The sequence below is a fragment of the Schistocerca serialis genome, chromosome 12 (assembly GCF_023864345.2).
Source record: "Schistocerca serialis cubense isolate TAMUIC-IGC-003099 chromosome 12, iqSchSeri2.2, whole genome shotgun sequence".
Lineage (NCBI taxonomy): Eukaryota > Metazoa > Arthropoda > Insecta > Orthoptera > Acrididae > Schistocerca > Schistocerca serialis.
Window position 1 is genome coordinate 4,312,990 of NC_064649.1, and position 12,995 is coordinate 4,325,984.

The 12,995-nt window shown below is 41.0% G+C and overlaps 1 protein-coding gene across 2 annotated transcripts in view; it reads right to left on the bottom strand.

The window, feature by feature from the left end:
• Positions 1-12,995, bottom strand: part of LOC126428163 (tetraspanin-31) — a 72,692-nt gene that overhangs the window by 38,461 nt on the left and 21,236 nt on the right. For both annotated transcript variants that reach the window (XM_050090072.1, XM_050090071.1), the window contains exon 3: positions 2,019-2,117. In XM_050090072.1, coding sequence (XP_049946029.1) covers positions 2,019-2,117 — 99 coding nt within the window. The remainder of the gene's footprint in view (positions 1-2,018; positions 2,118-12,995) is intronic.

Sequence of the window (12,995 nt, forward strand, 5' to 3'; positions counted from 1 at the left end):
TGCAGACCCCTCCGGGTGCTATCGCAGGTTCGACACAGTTCTGACACGACACCTGACAACTGCAAAATGTTGAAGAGTGGTCATCACGGAAGTGCGTTTCTCGAAGAGCAAGACAGAACACAGAATAAGAGGAAACGAGCTGTTTTACCGATAGGTGACGGTAATATATTTTACAATTCCACTGGCTTATAATGTGGTGAGAGTTCGTGTCAGATATAAAGAAGATGAGGGTAGGACACGTCACCGGGTCAGTGGTCGTCACTGAGAGGATAGGGCGAGATCTATATAAATTGGACCGATTCGGAGAGAGAAGGAGGAGGGGGCGATCCCCTCCGGGATGCCGGAGGAGCCTCGAACTTGCGCTGCTGTTCTCCTCCCTCCGGAGGGAGGTGATCATCAGTAGGGGACTAGGAGGCAGTGATGTGCAGGTCAGACAGAGGGCGAGCAGCTCTGGAGCCTTCAGAGACTGGGTCCCTTGTCTGACCCGAGGTTACAGGCTTCCTATCTAGAGAACGCCAGTGAGGTGTGCTCTGAGAGGGAGCCCCCAATGTAGCAGCAGCCAGAGAAGAGAATTTCTTCACTGGCTGAGGAGGAGGAGGAGGAGGAGGAGGGGCAGTTCCTTGAGGAGAAAGGACAGTAGCTGCTGGGGGAGGAAAGAGAAGGGAGACAGGAAGGGGGGTAAGCAGAAGGGGAGAAAATGGAAAGATGTAACTGAGGCAAAGATAGATGAGAGATTCACAGGGTGAAGTCTGTCAAAACTTCTTCCACGCCTCTAAGTAGATGAGACGGTCAACCATTTTTATTTCCCGGATTCCTTTTTCCTTTATATATGCTGGACACACTACGGCGAGTGGGGAAAATTTAGACAAGAACAGTTTACACAGACAGTGGGGTGCAACAGCTCCCCACAAGAAGAGGGCAGCCACAGTCAACCACAGATAGGAGTGGCACCGCATCACGAGGACACGTGTCCGAATTTGAGGCAATGGAAGCAACGCGTGGGAGATGCAATGAATGGTTTGACACTGTATCTGTGTACCACAGAACTATTTCTAAGAATGGCCAAAAAATTTAACACGTTTTGTGAACAAAATGTCCGCCCCGGTATGACCCACTCCCATCAGGGGCTCGTCTTGTGGGTAACACGTAGTCACTGCAACGATCACCTGTCACAACAGTCGTTACCGGGAGTTCCAACACCCTGAAAAGGTAAGCAAACACTCCTAGGCTGTCACGAGGCATTCATAGTGCAGTACCAGCAGTGTGTTCCCTGTGGTGTCAGGGGGCTCAGCCAGATGAGTATATAACAGCCCCAGCACCTGGACTGGCTACCGAGCTGGTGACTTAGCGAGGAGCCAAAAAGGGCGATGGGGGAGGGGGTGGAGGGGGGAAAGGGGGGGAGGAGGAGGAGGAGGAGGAGGAGAGGAACACATGCCAAAGATGCTAGGGAGAGTGCGGATATTACATTTAGAGATGGAGGTCAGCTCCCTAAGGGGAACCAAAAAATAAAAGTAAAAAAACTGGAGGGAAAGCAAACAAACCAAATCCGCAAGGAGGGAGGGGAAGGTAAAGCAGCCCCAAAAAGAAGGAAGGCCTTAATATCTTGAGGACCCGTGCATACCACGCTGTGAAAAGAATAGAATAAGAAGCATGAGCAAGGGAAGAGGGGATAGTGATGACATAGGAAACAAGGAGTTGGGAATGCCAAACCAAAAGGGAAGGTATTCCACATCAAGCAGAAGACAATCAACAGGGCTAGTGTAAAAGTTACCAGTTACTAAACGGATTCCACAGTGGTGGACTGGGTACAAGAGGAGCAGCACAGAAGGGCAGTTGATCCGTGAATTTGACAACCGTGGTCCAGACGAGACAGAACTAATGCCCAATAAAGGCACAGAAGGACTGAACAATCCCCACCCCCAAGAGGCATGAGCAAGAAAGCGAAGGACTCAAATATTAGAACATGCAGCACAAAGTTCTCAGTAAACTCCCTCCCACCACTATTGCACGATACGCACCTGCTTTGCGAGGTGCTGCTGCTGCTCCTGGTTGACGGCCAGGCACGCACAAGCCACGCTGAACTGCACGAGGAACAGCAGGAACAGAATCAGCATGTACTGCAGGTACCAGTCAAGGAACAGACAAACACTAAAAGCACACATTGTATATTTCCACCCATTTACAGGGCAATTTTATTAACGTCTAAAAACTTTGGAAACTACACAGGTGGCACCGAGGCGAGTAATTTAATAAGAGACAAATGGAGTCACAAATGTCAGGAAGTACCTCAAAAGTTTATGACAGATGACAAACACGTGATGTCAGCAGATCGTATCGGTCCGTCACACCCAATCATCCCGACCCGAGTCGTGTATTCCCGTCAGAATGGCTCTCGGCCCGGGTGCGCGACTAGTGTGTGGGGCTGAGGGTTCAAGACTCGCTTCTGGCAGGTGCACTTTTACTCGGCCCCTGAGCGGGAGATGCCGGGAGCGGAAGTTTGGGATCGGCCAGTAACTCACCGGCTGCCGAGATGAGCCCCACCTCCTTTCCCGGAGCAGCCACCTTACAACTCGTAAAAAGAATTAATAGGTTAATATCCCAAGAAGTGACACGAAAGTTGACGGTGACTCACTACGAGGACCAGGTACGGCCTCTTCACTATCTTTTGTAAATGATCACTATGCACAACACCACACACGATCGACACTACATCCACACTGACTGCTTACTGTTACGATGCATAATCCTGCTCTGTAACTAATGTTGGCAGCGACCGTAAACATTCTGGAGCAGCACGAAGTTAGCCCACTTCCACCAATCGTAGAGGGGCCAATTAAAAGTGCGTGATTAGTATGCTTTTCATCATGTTAAGCATTTGTGTGTTTACACTGATGTAAGATTTGTTATTTTATTTAGCAGTCCTGTGGTCTCCGTTGGTTTTTTGCAAAGTACAGTACAACAAAAACCCACCATACTGCATCAAAAGCAAATGATTCTAAGCTTACAAACTGCATCATTACCAATAAATAAACTACATTTTCTTTCTAAACAATGTCTATAAATAAAAAAAAGAGGAGGGTCACAATGGGGGGGGGGGGGGGGGGGGGCAAAAAAAAACAAAAAATAAGATAGCTTTACCTTGGTTACAGCAAGGACAATAATTTTGCAACTTCTACATTTACAACAGGTCTCATTCATAAAAGGTGTTCGAAAACTGCACGGTTTGCTCGAATGAAGGTATTGCATCGCTCAATTTATGCCTGAGACCAATCATTACAAGTCACCTACGGGTGTGCCACGTTCAACATTCCTCATCCATTTTCAGGGTATATTCCAACATTTGAACCCCATGTGTCTTATATTAAATTACATATAAAGATGTGAAACAAATACTAACAAAGAGATAGAGGGGCTGGCCAGTACTTACCTCAGCTCAGTACAGCCAATAGACAACCATGCCTCCATCCTTGCTACCCTCCCTGTTTTCCTTTCCCTGTTGCTTCATAACCTGGGTTATGAGTAACTGAATCCACTTTCCCTTCTTCCCTTTCTTTCCCCTCTCTCCTCCCTGCGAAGACACAAAGTTCCGAAAGCTAGGAACGTAAATTCTCTGTTCTGTTTTTTGTGTATCTATTGGCTGTACTGAGCTGAGGTAAGTACTGGCCAGCCCCTCTATCTCTTTGTTAGTATTTATATTAAATTACTTGTCTCGGCATCATCTATGTCGCTTCGGCAGTTTTTGTACATTAATAACAATCACCCTGAATACATGTAATGCACCACATTTCATTTAAAAATTTGAATTATATAACTTTGCCAAAATTTTGGGTGAAATTGAAGTAGTCAGCAGAAGAAAGTACTAACACTTAATTTAGTGAGGATTAGTCCAATCACGCAATCTGTCATGTTTTCGATAGCTCTGCATGCTGGTATGAAGTTGATCCGTATGTTCCACTAAAACGTCCTGTTTACTCCACAAATAGTTTTGTCTTATTGTATTTAGTTTCCAGTCTTCGAATTTAACCAAACACATAAAATGTAGAACTCGTGGGATAGCACTGTCTCCTGACGACTCTTCAATCATAACGTAATTTTGCATGCACGTCCCCCCCCCCCCCCCCCAGACACACACACCACAAACTCGTGTGCACTCAAATTAGCATACATATTATATATGTTCTACATTACATGTTCAATGGCCATGCTTCCAACTGGACAATTAACATTTAAAAATACTATTAGTGGGCACACACCGAACATACAAATCCAATGTCTAGAAAATACAGCTGGCTGCACCTGTCAGCTTCCAGTCTTCCCAGTGTACAAGCTGACACAGTCCCTTGTACTATCTTTGCTTTCAGTACGTATGTGAAAAAGTCACAAAGCAAACTCACATTGTGTGGATAAAGGACACTGATACAATTTCCAGATGCAAAACAGGACAAAGTGGCTGAAATTCACAAAGACATTTGTGGGCTTTCAGTAAAGAGTTACAGAGTGCAATGATGGAGCCCGTACAAATATGTACAGTGGAGATATCAATATGCTGTAGTTATTTTCAGTCCAAAGACTGGTTTGGTGCAGCTGTCCATGCTACTCTATCCTACAAAACTCTCTCCATGTATGTTTAACTCCTAGTACTGTTTTTTCCTTCAAATTTCATGTTTCTTCACGTACAATCACCTAGTTGCTTTTTTTCCCATTTGTTTTAAAAAGAATTTTAAAATCTATTTTGTTGAAGCAGAAGACAAGGGACCCATACAGCAGTCGAGATGATGTGCTGTGTTACTACGTGTTCTTTGTTACTGCTTATTTTTGTGCTCGAGTGAGACCCCACAGTGAAATTTTCATTCTGCAGCAGAGTGTGCTCCAATACGAAACTTTCCTGGCAGATTAAAACTGTGTCGGACTGAGGCTCAAACTCAGTACCTTTGCCTTTTGTGTCATCTACCGAACGAGCTACCGGAGCACGACTCACGGCCTGTCCTCACATCTTTACTTTTGCCAGTACCTCATCTTCTACATTCCAAATTTCAAAAAAATTTTACAGAAGGCCTCGTGCAAAACTTGCAGGACTAGCACTCTCAGAAGAAAGGATATTGTCTCAGTGTTGTTTCCACAATGAAATTTTCAATCTACAGTGGAATGAGTTCATTTCAGTCAAAAGTTTGGACATGAGGAAGTTACGCATAGATTTAGATTTCTTAAATAAGGTTCCTTTTTCTTGGGATACAAACACTTTCTGCCTTAGTGGCAAACAGGCTACGGAAAATTTAAGGAGACACACGGTATGGCAGAAAGAGGAGTTAAGTTAATGTAAGATTTCAGGAGACTGTTAATAGTTGATGAAGATCACCAGACATGGTAGCCTGAATGTAAAAAAAAGGTGCATTCAGACATTCTGTTTATTCTGCTATACAGTAGTACCTAAAATTTCTACCATTTAAATTTAATATTTTCAAAAAATATGTATATAGTTGTTTATTGCAATAGAAAACAGACACTTATTCCAGTATATAAGCCTTATTTAAATAACATTCAGGTCAATTGTGGCATGGGTTAATATTACTTAATTGTAATGAAACGTGGCACACTATCAAATAATCAAATATGTCAAATGTAAAAAAATGGAGTGCAGGTTGGGGGAGGGGAGGGGGACATGCTGAAATCACTTGACATTTTGATGTACCCCCATACAGTATCCACCCTCACGACAGCAGTCAAGCACAAGCATAAGCAGTAACGAACAAAACGTAGTGACAGGATGCATCTTCTCGAGCACTGCAGCACAGCTTCCTTGTCAATTTCAACAAAGAAGATCTTAAAATCCTTCTTAAACAAATGGGAAAAAGCTGGAGGGCGTGCTTGAAGAAACACTAAATTCAAAAAACTGAGGACCAACTTAATAACTACTCCGACCTCCACCCATTTGAAGCTGCTCAACTGCAGTCAAGCCCCGGTTCCCCTCTACAGTTTTTGTCGCTCACACGCTCTTCCGCTACCAAACTTGTGAATCTGTGATGCCTCAGGTTGCAGCCCACCAACTGAGCCCATCTTTTAGTCATACTGTGCCAGAATTTTGCTTATTTCTCCACTTTGTTACAGGGCCTAGTCATTAGTTACCTAATCTACCTGTGAAATATTCAGCATTTTTCTGTAGCATCACATTTGGAAACCTTTTATTCTCTTCTCGCCTGTACCAATTGTCGACCACATTTCAGTTTAATATAAGACAACACTGCAAAAAAATGGGAAAAATGTCCCGATACTTAATTTCATATTAGACGATAGCAAAGTTCTCCCCATTTCCAGTCCACATTTGATTTTGTCTCTGTTTCTATCATCAGTTATTCTGCTGCAGAAATGTACACACACTGCCCCCCCCCCCCTTTTTTTTTTTTACTCAAGCCGTTACTGTCTAAGTAGCACAGTGGGCAAAGAACCACTTTGGCATTCATTAATTTCCAATTCACTGTACTGTTATGCCGCTTCTCGTGGCACATTCGCCGGCTTCCCAAATCGAGTATCACATTCCGACCGGAACTAGATGTCATTTCACACAACATCTTACATTTCATCACAATCTTCATTGCAGATGTGCGAGATCAAGATTCCGACTTTTGTGTTAAAAATAAATTGACGTTTTCCTCACCACTTCTCTCTATTTACCTGTAACTACCTACCTGTTACACAAGCTGATGTGCTGCCAACATACAAGTGGTACGTGGCAAAGTTAACTGTCACTTATTCTATTTTCAAGTTTACTCTCTGCTCCAGCAGAAATATTTCAAAATTAATGTCTCAAAAATTTTCTAAACTACATAATTATAAATTAAGGTCGTGTTAAAGACTGATTTCTTCTGACCCACTCTACCACATTCATACAAAATCCATAATTAAAAGAAACATACAAACACCAAACAAGAAATTGAAAAAAAGCAAATATTAGGTGGGCTACTGGCAAGAACAGCACATTCGTTCTAGCAATGCAGGATGTGTCAGCAGGGCAACAACACTGAAGTTTTACAGGCACAAAGTGTCTCTAAGTGCTCTCATTATGAAGCACTGGCTGAATATAAATCAACTAATATCATATACCCTGAACTGTGCGTCATACAGTCCTATAACTTTGTAGGTACATTCAGTGGTAACTGTCTGCAGACTGTGTTGCAAATAGAGATAATGGTGAAGTAGTAGTAAATTAAAATGTCATACCTGACAAAGTTTGACTGCACGAACAGTGAAAATGTGGTGATATTTCTTTTTCCTTTCACAAATTTGTGGATGATGCCATAAAAAGTTCTGTTTTGTTTGAAATTCCACGCAAAGTTGGTTGGAAGTTGCTAAGTGCTCTCATTCTCAAATACTAGACAAATGACGTCTCTGTATTTGCATGCTGTCAGTTACATGTCCTCAAAACAGACAGACAGTTTCTAACTGTAACACTAGTTAACCTAATATTAAATCTCTTATAGAGTGGAATACAACAGTTTAAAATTTGATCAATAATTACACTAAATATTTGAAATTGAACTTTTGCTGCCGTTATGCTGCAAATGGTCCCGGATTCCAGGATAGGGTTTCAGTAATACAGACTAGCCACACGAGAAGCCCAGCTGACCACATACAGTGAGCAGGACGAGGCATCTGCAACCATTGGGAGCACTGAGATGGCATGTGGAAGCTTCCCAGGGTCAATGTCGGACCAGATGGGGTGGAGGCACACCCGGCCCACAGCTTGGCCAGCTATTGGAAGATGTACAGTTTGTAGGAATGGGGGAAAATACGACTTGCCATCACGGTGGAACGCTTTCCGAGAAAAACATTTTCGGCACGAATACGGGGCCCATTTAGCCCAGGATGAAGACGGTGCGACATTCTTAAGAAAGTTACTGCTAAAAAGAGGCAATCGCCAGTAAGGACAGTATGAGTCGGCCAATTGTTTCCGGAGACACGTGACGGTAAACTTTGCAGGAAGAACTCTTCCAACTGTGGGACACACTACCACCAGTCTTCAGTAAAGCTCAGTTTTGTGACCCTGATACCATTTGGAACAATCTGAAGAAAGCTTAGTAGGTGGTCACTGCACAACTGCACAGTTCTGTAGTTCAAAATGTTCAGCACTGTTTAACTGGGTCCTCACACATTTTGTAATTAATGATTCTGAGTAGCTTTAATAAGCAAGATAGTTATTGCCCTCAAACTGGCCTCCATTCAATACATCATCTGGTTTATAGTAACCTGTTTGACACTTTCACTGCAGAAGATTCATAAACAGCAATTGATAACGCCATCAAGACAGTGGAATTTGGAGCTTACAGTCCATTTAACAGTAAATCAGCAGTGGCTGGCAGAATTTTGTTATTTTCTCATCTAAATCCAGGACATGTAAGTACAGATACACATGATGTTCATTTGTACACAGGCAACAGTGTGGGAGGCTAGCAACTATGGTACAATCCTTCGATAAGATACAAATATTATGACACACATAAAACCTGAAATTAAGTCCAATTTCACTGTCATTAACTTTTTAAAATACTCACTCAATGCAGTTGAGAGCCTGAAAAAATATGTACCCAGCGGAAATATAAGACATGAGGATTTGCAGATAGAAGAGGTTAAGATTGGAAAAATTTTGGGATCAAATCATGATGGTAAAGTCAGTGAAGAGGAACAAACGACAAAACTGTAGAACTGATTAAACAAATCCCTTTGCAATGTGAATACTGTCGCAGAGAAGTGATGTGAAATCAAGAAGATGTGACGTACTTACTTTCATTATGTAATGCCATATGGGATTATGTTTTAATAAATGAAAAGCACCAGTTTGCTTTTGTTCTACAATATTACTTTTATTGTTAACCGGTTTTCGGCTTACAAGGCCATCTTCAGACATTGACTGAGTCTTATCACCAAAGAAGTTAAATGTTAGCAAACAACATTGGAAGAGAAGTAACACATCTAGACTGAAGTAGAAACATACAGCAAGTAACATCTTTGCAATGAAAAAGTAAAAACTGAACAGTACATAAATAACAATGGAGTAGACAGGAAAACCTTAAGCACAAAATGGGAATAGCATGCCTACATAACAGTCTCTATTAATAAACAAAACTAATAAAATAAAATAAAATTAGTACTAGACAAGGCTGCATCATGAGGTATGGAACATGAAGAGTGATACACAACCAATTAAAAGAAGAGACAGTTATCAGTGTAAATACAGAATACATAAGGAACTTAAGCAATATCAACAAGATAAACAGAAATAAATAAATGCACAAAAATGGAGTTGTTTGAGGGAACCTACAATTTGAGGGTGTGGTGGTACTGCAATTTAACATTAACATTATAATCAAAGCAGTGGCTGTGTAACAGTTTTCGTTAAATAAATGAGCAAAGTAAAATATGAAAAGTATTTGATGAGACAACTACAAGGGGTGTTAAAAATGGACAGTAATACAAGTACCAGTTAAAAGAAAGCCTTAACTATTGAAACCACAGTCTATGTGGAATACAAAGACAACTTCAACAAAACAAAACAACTTAATGAATACAGGAAAATGGGAATATGTGGAAAGTAACGAACAACAAAGATGACGATATGAAGTTTAGGAGAAGGGAAGTGTTGAGCTGTGTCTGGTCATTTAGGATGAGATCTGCACTGTGAGCAAGATGTTTGTTAATTTCCAGGGCTTCCAGCAGGTTGAGTTTATGGCCTTTGTTTGCTAAGTGAAGTCTGTGGGACACTGGCTGGTAGTTGTGACCCTCACTCAGCAAATGCAGAGTCTGAATTCTGTAACCTCCAGCTGCGTTCATGTTCAGCCAGCCTAGTTGATATGTCTCTGCCTGACTGACCAATGTAAAATTTGTCACAATCGGGACAGGTGATTTTGTATACCACACTGTTGGCTAATAACTGGATCTTGTCTTTGCTATTAAAACACACTGGGCTGGTGTGTTCCTGACATAGTAGGAAAGCCTATACTTGCAGGATTTCAGTGCTTTGGCTATATTTTATAGTAGATTACTGAGACAAAAAGCAAAGTCAACACAACACATTTGGTTTAACAAACAATGTTTGCAACGCAAAATTATGCCAAAATACGTCTCCATAAAGTCAAGAGGAACATCCGCCGCTGCAAACAAAGCCGTTGACATCGCAAGATACACGTGGATAAAGGAAGAAATGAAGAAATGGTATCGTGTTCGTGACAACGTGTGTACACATCTGAAAGTGGTACATATGGCAATCACATCTAAGTTACACCCCTGTAAGTTCGACGTTTTTGATCGAGAAGTTCGTCAAAGTGTAAGTGATCTTATTGACGACGTATTTTTGCAGCAGAACAAGAAATTATCTATGATTAGGAAGGTGAATGTACCTCTAACCTCAACCTGTAAACAAAATTTTTCGCAACGTGTAATTAACTTACCGAACTTGGTTCTGTCTCCAAACGAACAAAAAGTGCTTGAGAAAGGTTTTAAATATGGTCCTCCCCACCCTCCATCAGAAAAACAACTGGATGTTATGTAAGTTGATATTGAATATGCCCTAACGAAAGACACCACTGCAAAATATATAGTTGCTAATGCACTAAAGAACGAAACCAAACTCGTGTGCAACATCCCACGGTCTATTGACTTTCACACCCTCAAGCCCTTAAAACAGAAATTACAACACGAAGGTATCATTGCCACAAAATCTGATAAAGGCAACAGTATTGTGCTTTTGAACAAATGTGATTATGTGGATAAAGTTAATGATTTCCTGAATACCACATGCTTCCAAGTCCTTCCTAAAGACCCTGTTAAATTGTTCAAAGAGGATGTTAAATATGCAATCAATTCATGCAAAAGCATATTCTCTGAATTTGAATCAAAACTGTTAACTAATGTGAACCCAGTGCCTCCTAGAATGTATGGGTTTCCTAAACTGCATAAACAAGATGTTGCTATTTGTCCAGTTGTATCATCATTCACTGCTCCATCTTACAAACTAGCCAGTAAACTGGATGTCCTAGTTAAGAGCAAGACTAAATTCAAACCATAGCATGGTATTTCAAACTCTGTGGACCTAGTAAACAAGTTAAAAGGTATATCTGTCTCACACAGTGATAAATTAGTATCCTTTGATCTCAGCAATTTGTTTTATAACATACCAGTAGTAGAATGCATTGATATTCTGACAGAGCTGATGCACAAGTCTAATGTCAATCCTGTAGAATTGAATGACTTGAGACTGGCCACACAGACATGCCTCACACAGAACTATTTCCAGTTCTAAGGGACTCTTTATAAACAATTAGATGGCTTAGCTATGGGTTCCCCTCTCAGTCCACTGTTGGCTGAAATATTTGTGGACCATTTTGAACAAAATTTTCTAAAAACAGAACCTTTGAGTGCAAACATCAAATACTGGTTTAGATATGTAGATGATGTCCTGTGTATGTGGACTGGTACTACAAGACAACTCAATACATTTTTGAAAAACCTAAACAGTCAACATAAAAATATCCAGTTCACTATGGAGATTGGCAATAAATCCGTAAACTTCTTAGTTCTCATGATTGACATCAGTACACACACACACACACACACACACACACACACACACACACACACACACACACACACATTGTTTCAAAATTTACAGAAAAACAACTACTACAGACACAGTAATACCTTCTTGCTCACAACACCCCATAGCTCACAAACATGCAGCTTTCCACTCAATGGTACACTGTCTCATATCCATCCCCATGTCCAGGGATGATTTTAAAGCAGAGTTAGATACAATAAAATTTATTGCCACAGCCAATGGCTACAATCCAGTTCTTATTGACCACATCTTGCACAGGAAACAAAAACGGAAAATTATACCCCTGCTCTATGCCCCACCTGCTTCCTCATCCACTATCTGTAAGAAATGGTGTACACTACCATTTCTAGGTCAGGTATCACAGATTGTAGGCAAAGCACTGAAATCCTGCAATTATAGGCTTTCCTACTATGTCAGGAACACACCAGCCCAGAGTGTTTTTAATAGCAAAGACAAGATCCAGTTATTAGCCAACAGTGTGGTATACAAAATCACCTGTCCCGATTGTGACAAATTTTACATTGGTCAGTCAGGCAGAGACATATCAACTAGGCTGGCTGAACATGAACGCAGCTGGAGGTTACAGAATTCAGACTCTGCATTTGCTGAGTGAGGGTCACAACTACCAGCCAGTGTCCCACAGACTTCACTTAGCAAACAAAGGCCATAAACTCAACCTGCTGGAAGCCCTGGAAATTAACAAACATCTTGCTCACAGTGCAGATCTCATCCTAAATGACCAGACACAGCTCAACACTTCCCCTCTCCTAAACTTCATATCGTCATCTTTGTTGTTCGTTACTTTCCACATATTCCCATTTTCCTGTATTCATTAAGTTGTTTTGTTTTGTTGAAGTTGTCTTTGTATTCCACATAGACTGTGGTTTCAATAGTTAAGGCTTTCTTTTAACTGGTACTTGTATTACTGTCCATTTTTAACACCCCTTGTAGTTGTCTCGTCAAATACTGTTCATATTTTACTTTGCTCATTTATTTAACGAAAACTGTTACACAGCCACTGCTTTGATTATAATGTTAATGTTAAATTGCAGTACCACCACACCCTCAAATTGTAGGTTCCCTCAAACAACTCCATTTTTGTGCATTTATTTATTTCTGTTTATCTTGTTGATATTGCTTAAGTTCCTTATGTATTCTGTATTTACACTGATAACTGTCTCTTCTTTTAATTGGTTGTGTATCACTCTCCATGTTCCATACCTCCTGATGCAGCCTTGTCTAGTACTAATTTTATTTTATTTTATTAGTTTTGTTTATTAATAGAGACTGTTATGTAGGCATGCTATTCCCATTTTGTGCTTAAGGTTTTCCTGTCTACTCCATTGTTATTTATGTACTGTTCAGTTTTTACTTTTTCATTGCAAAGATG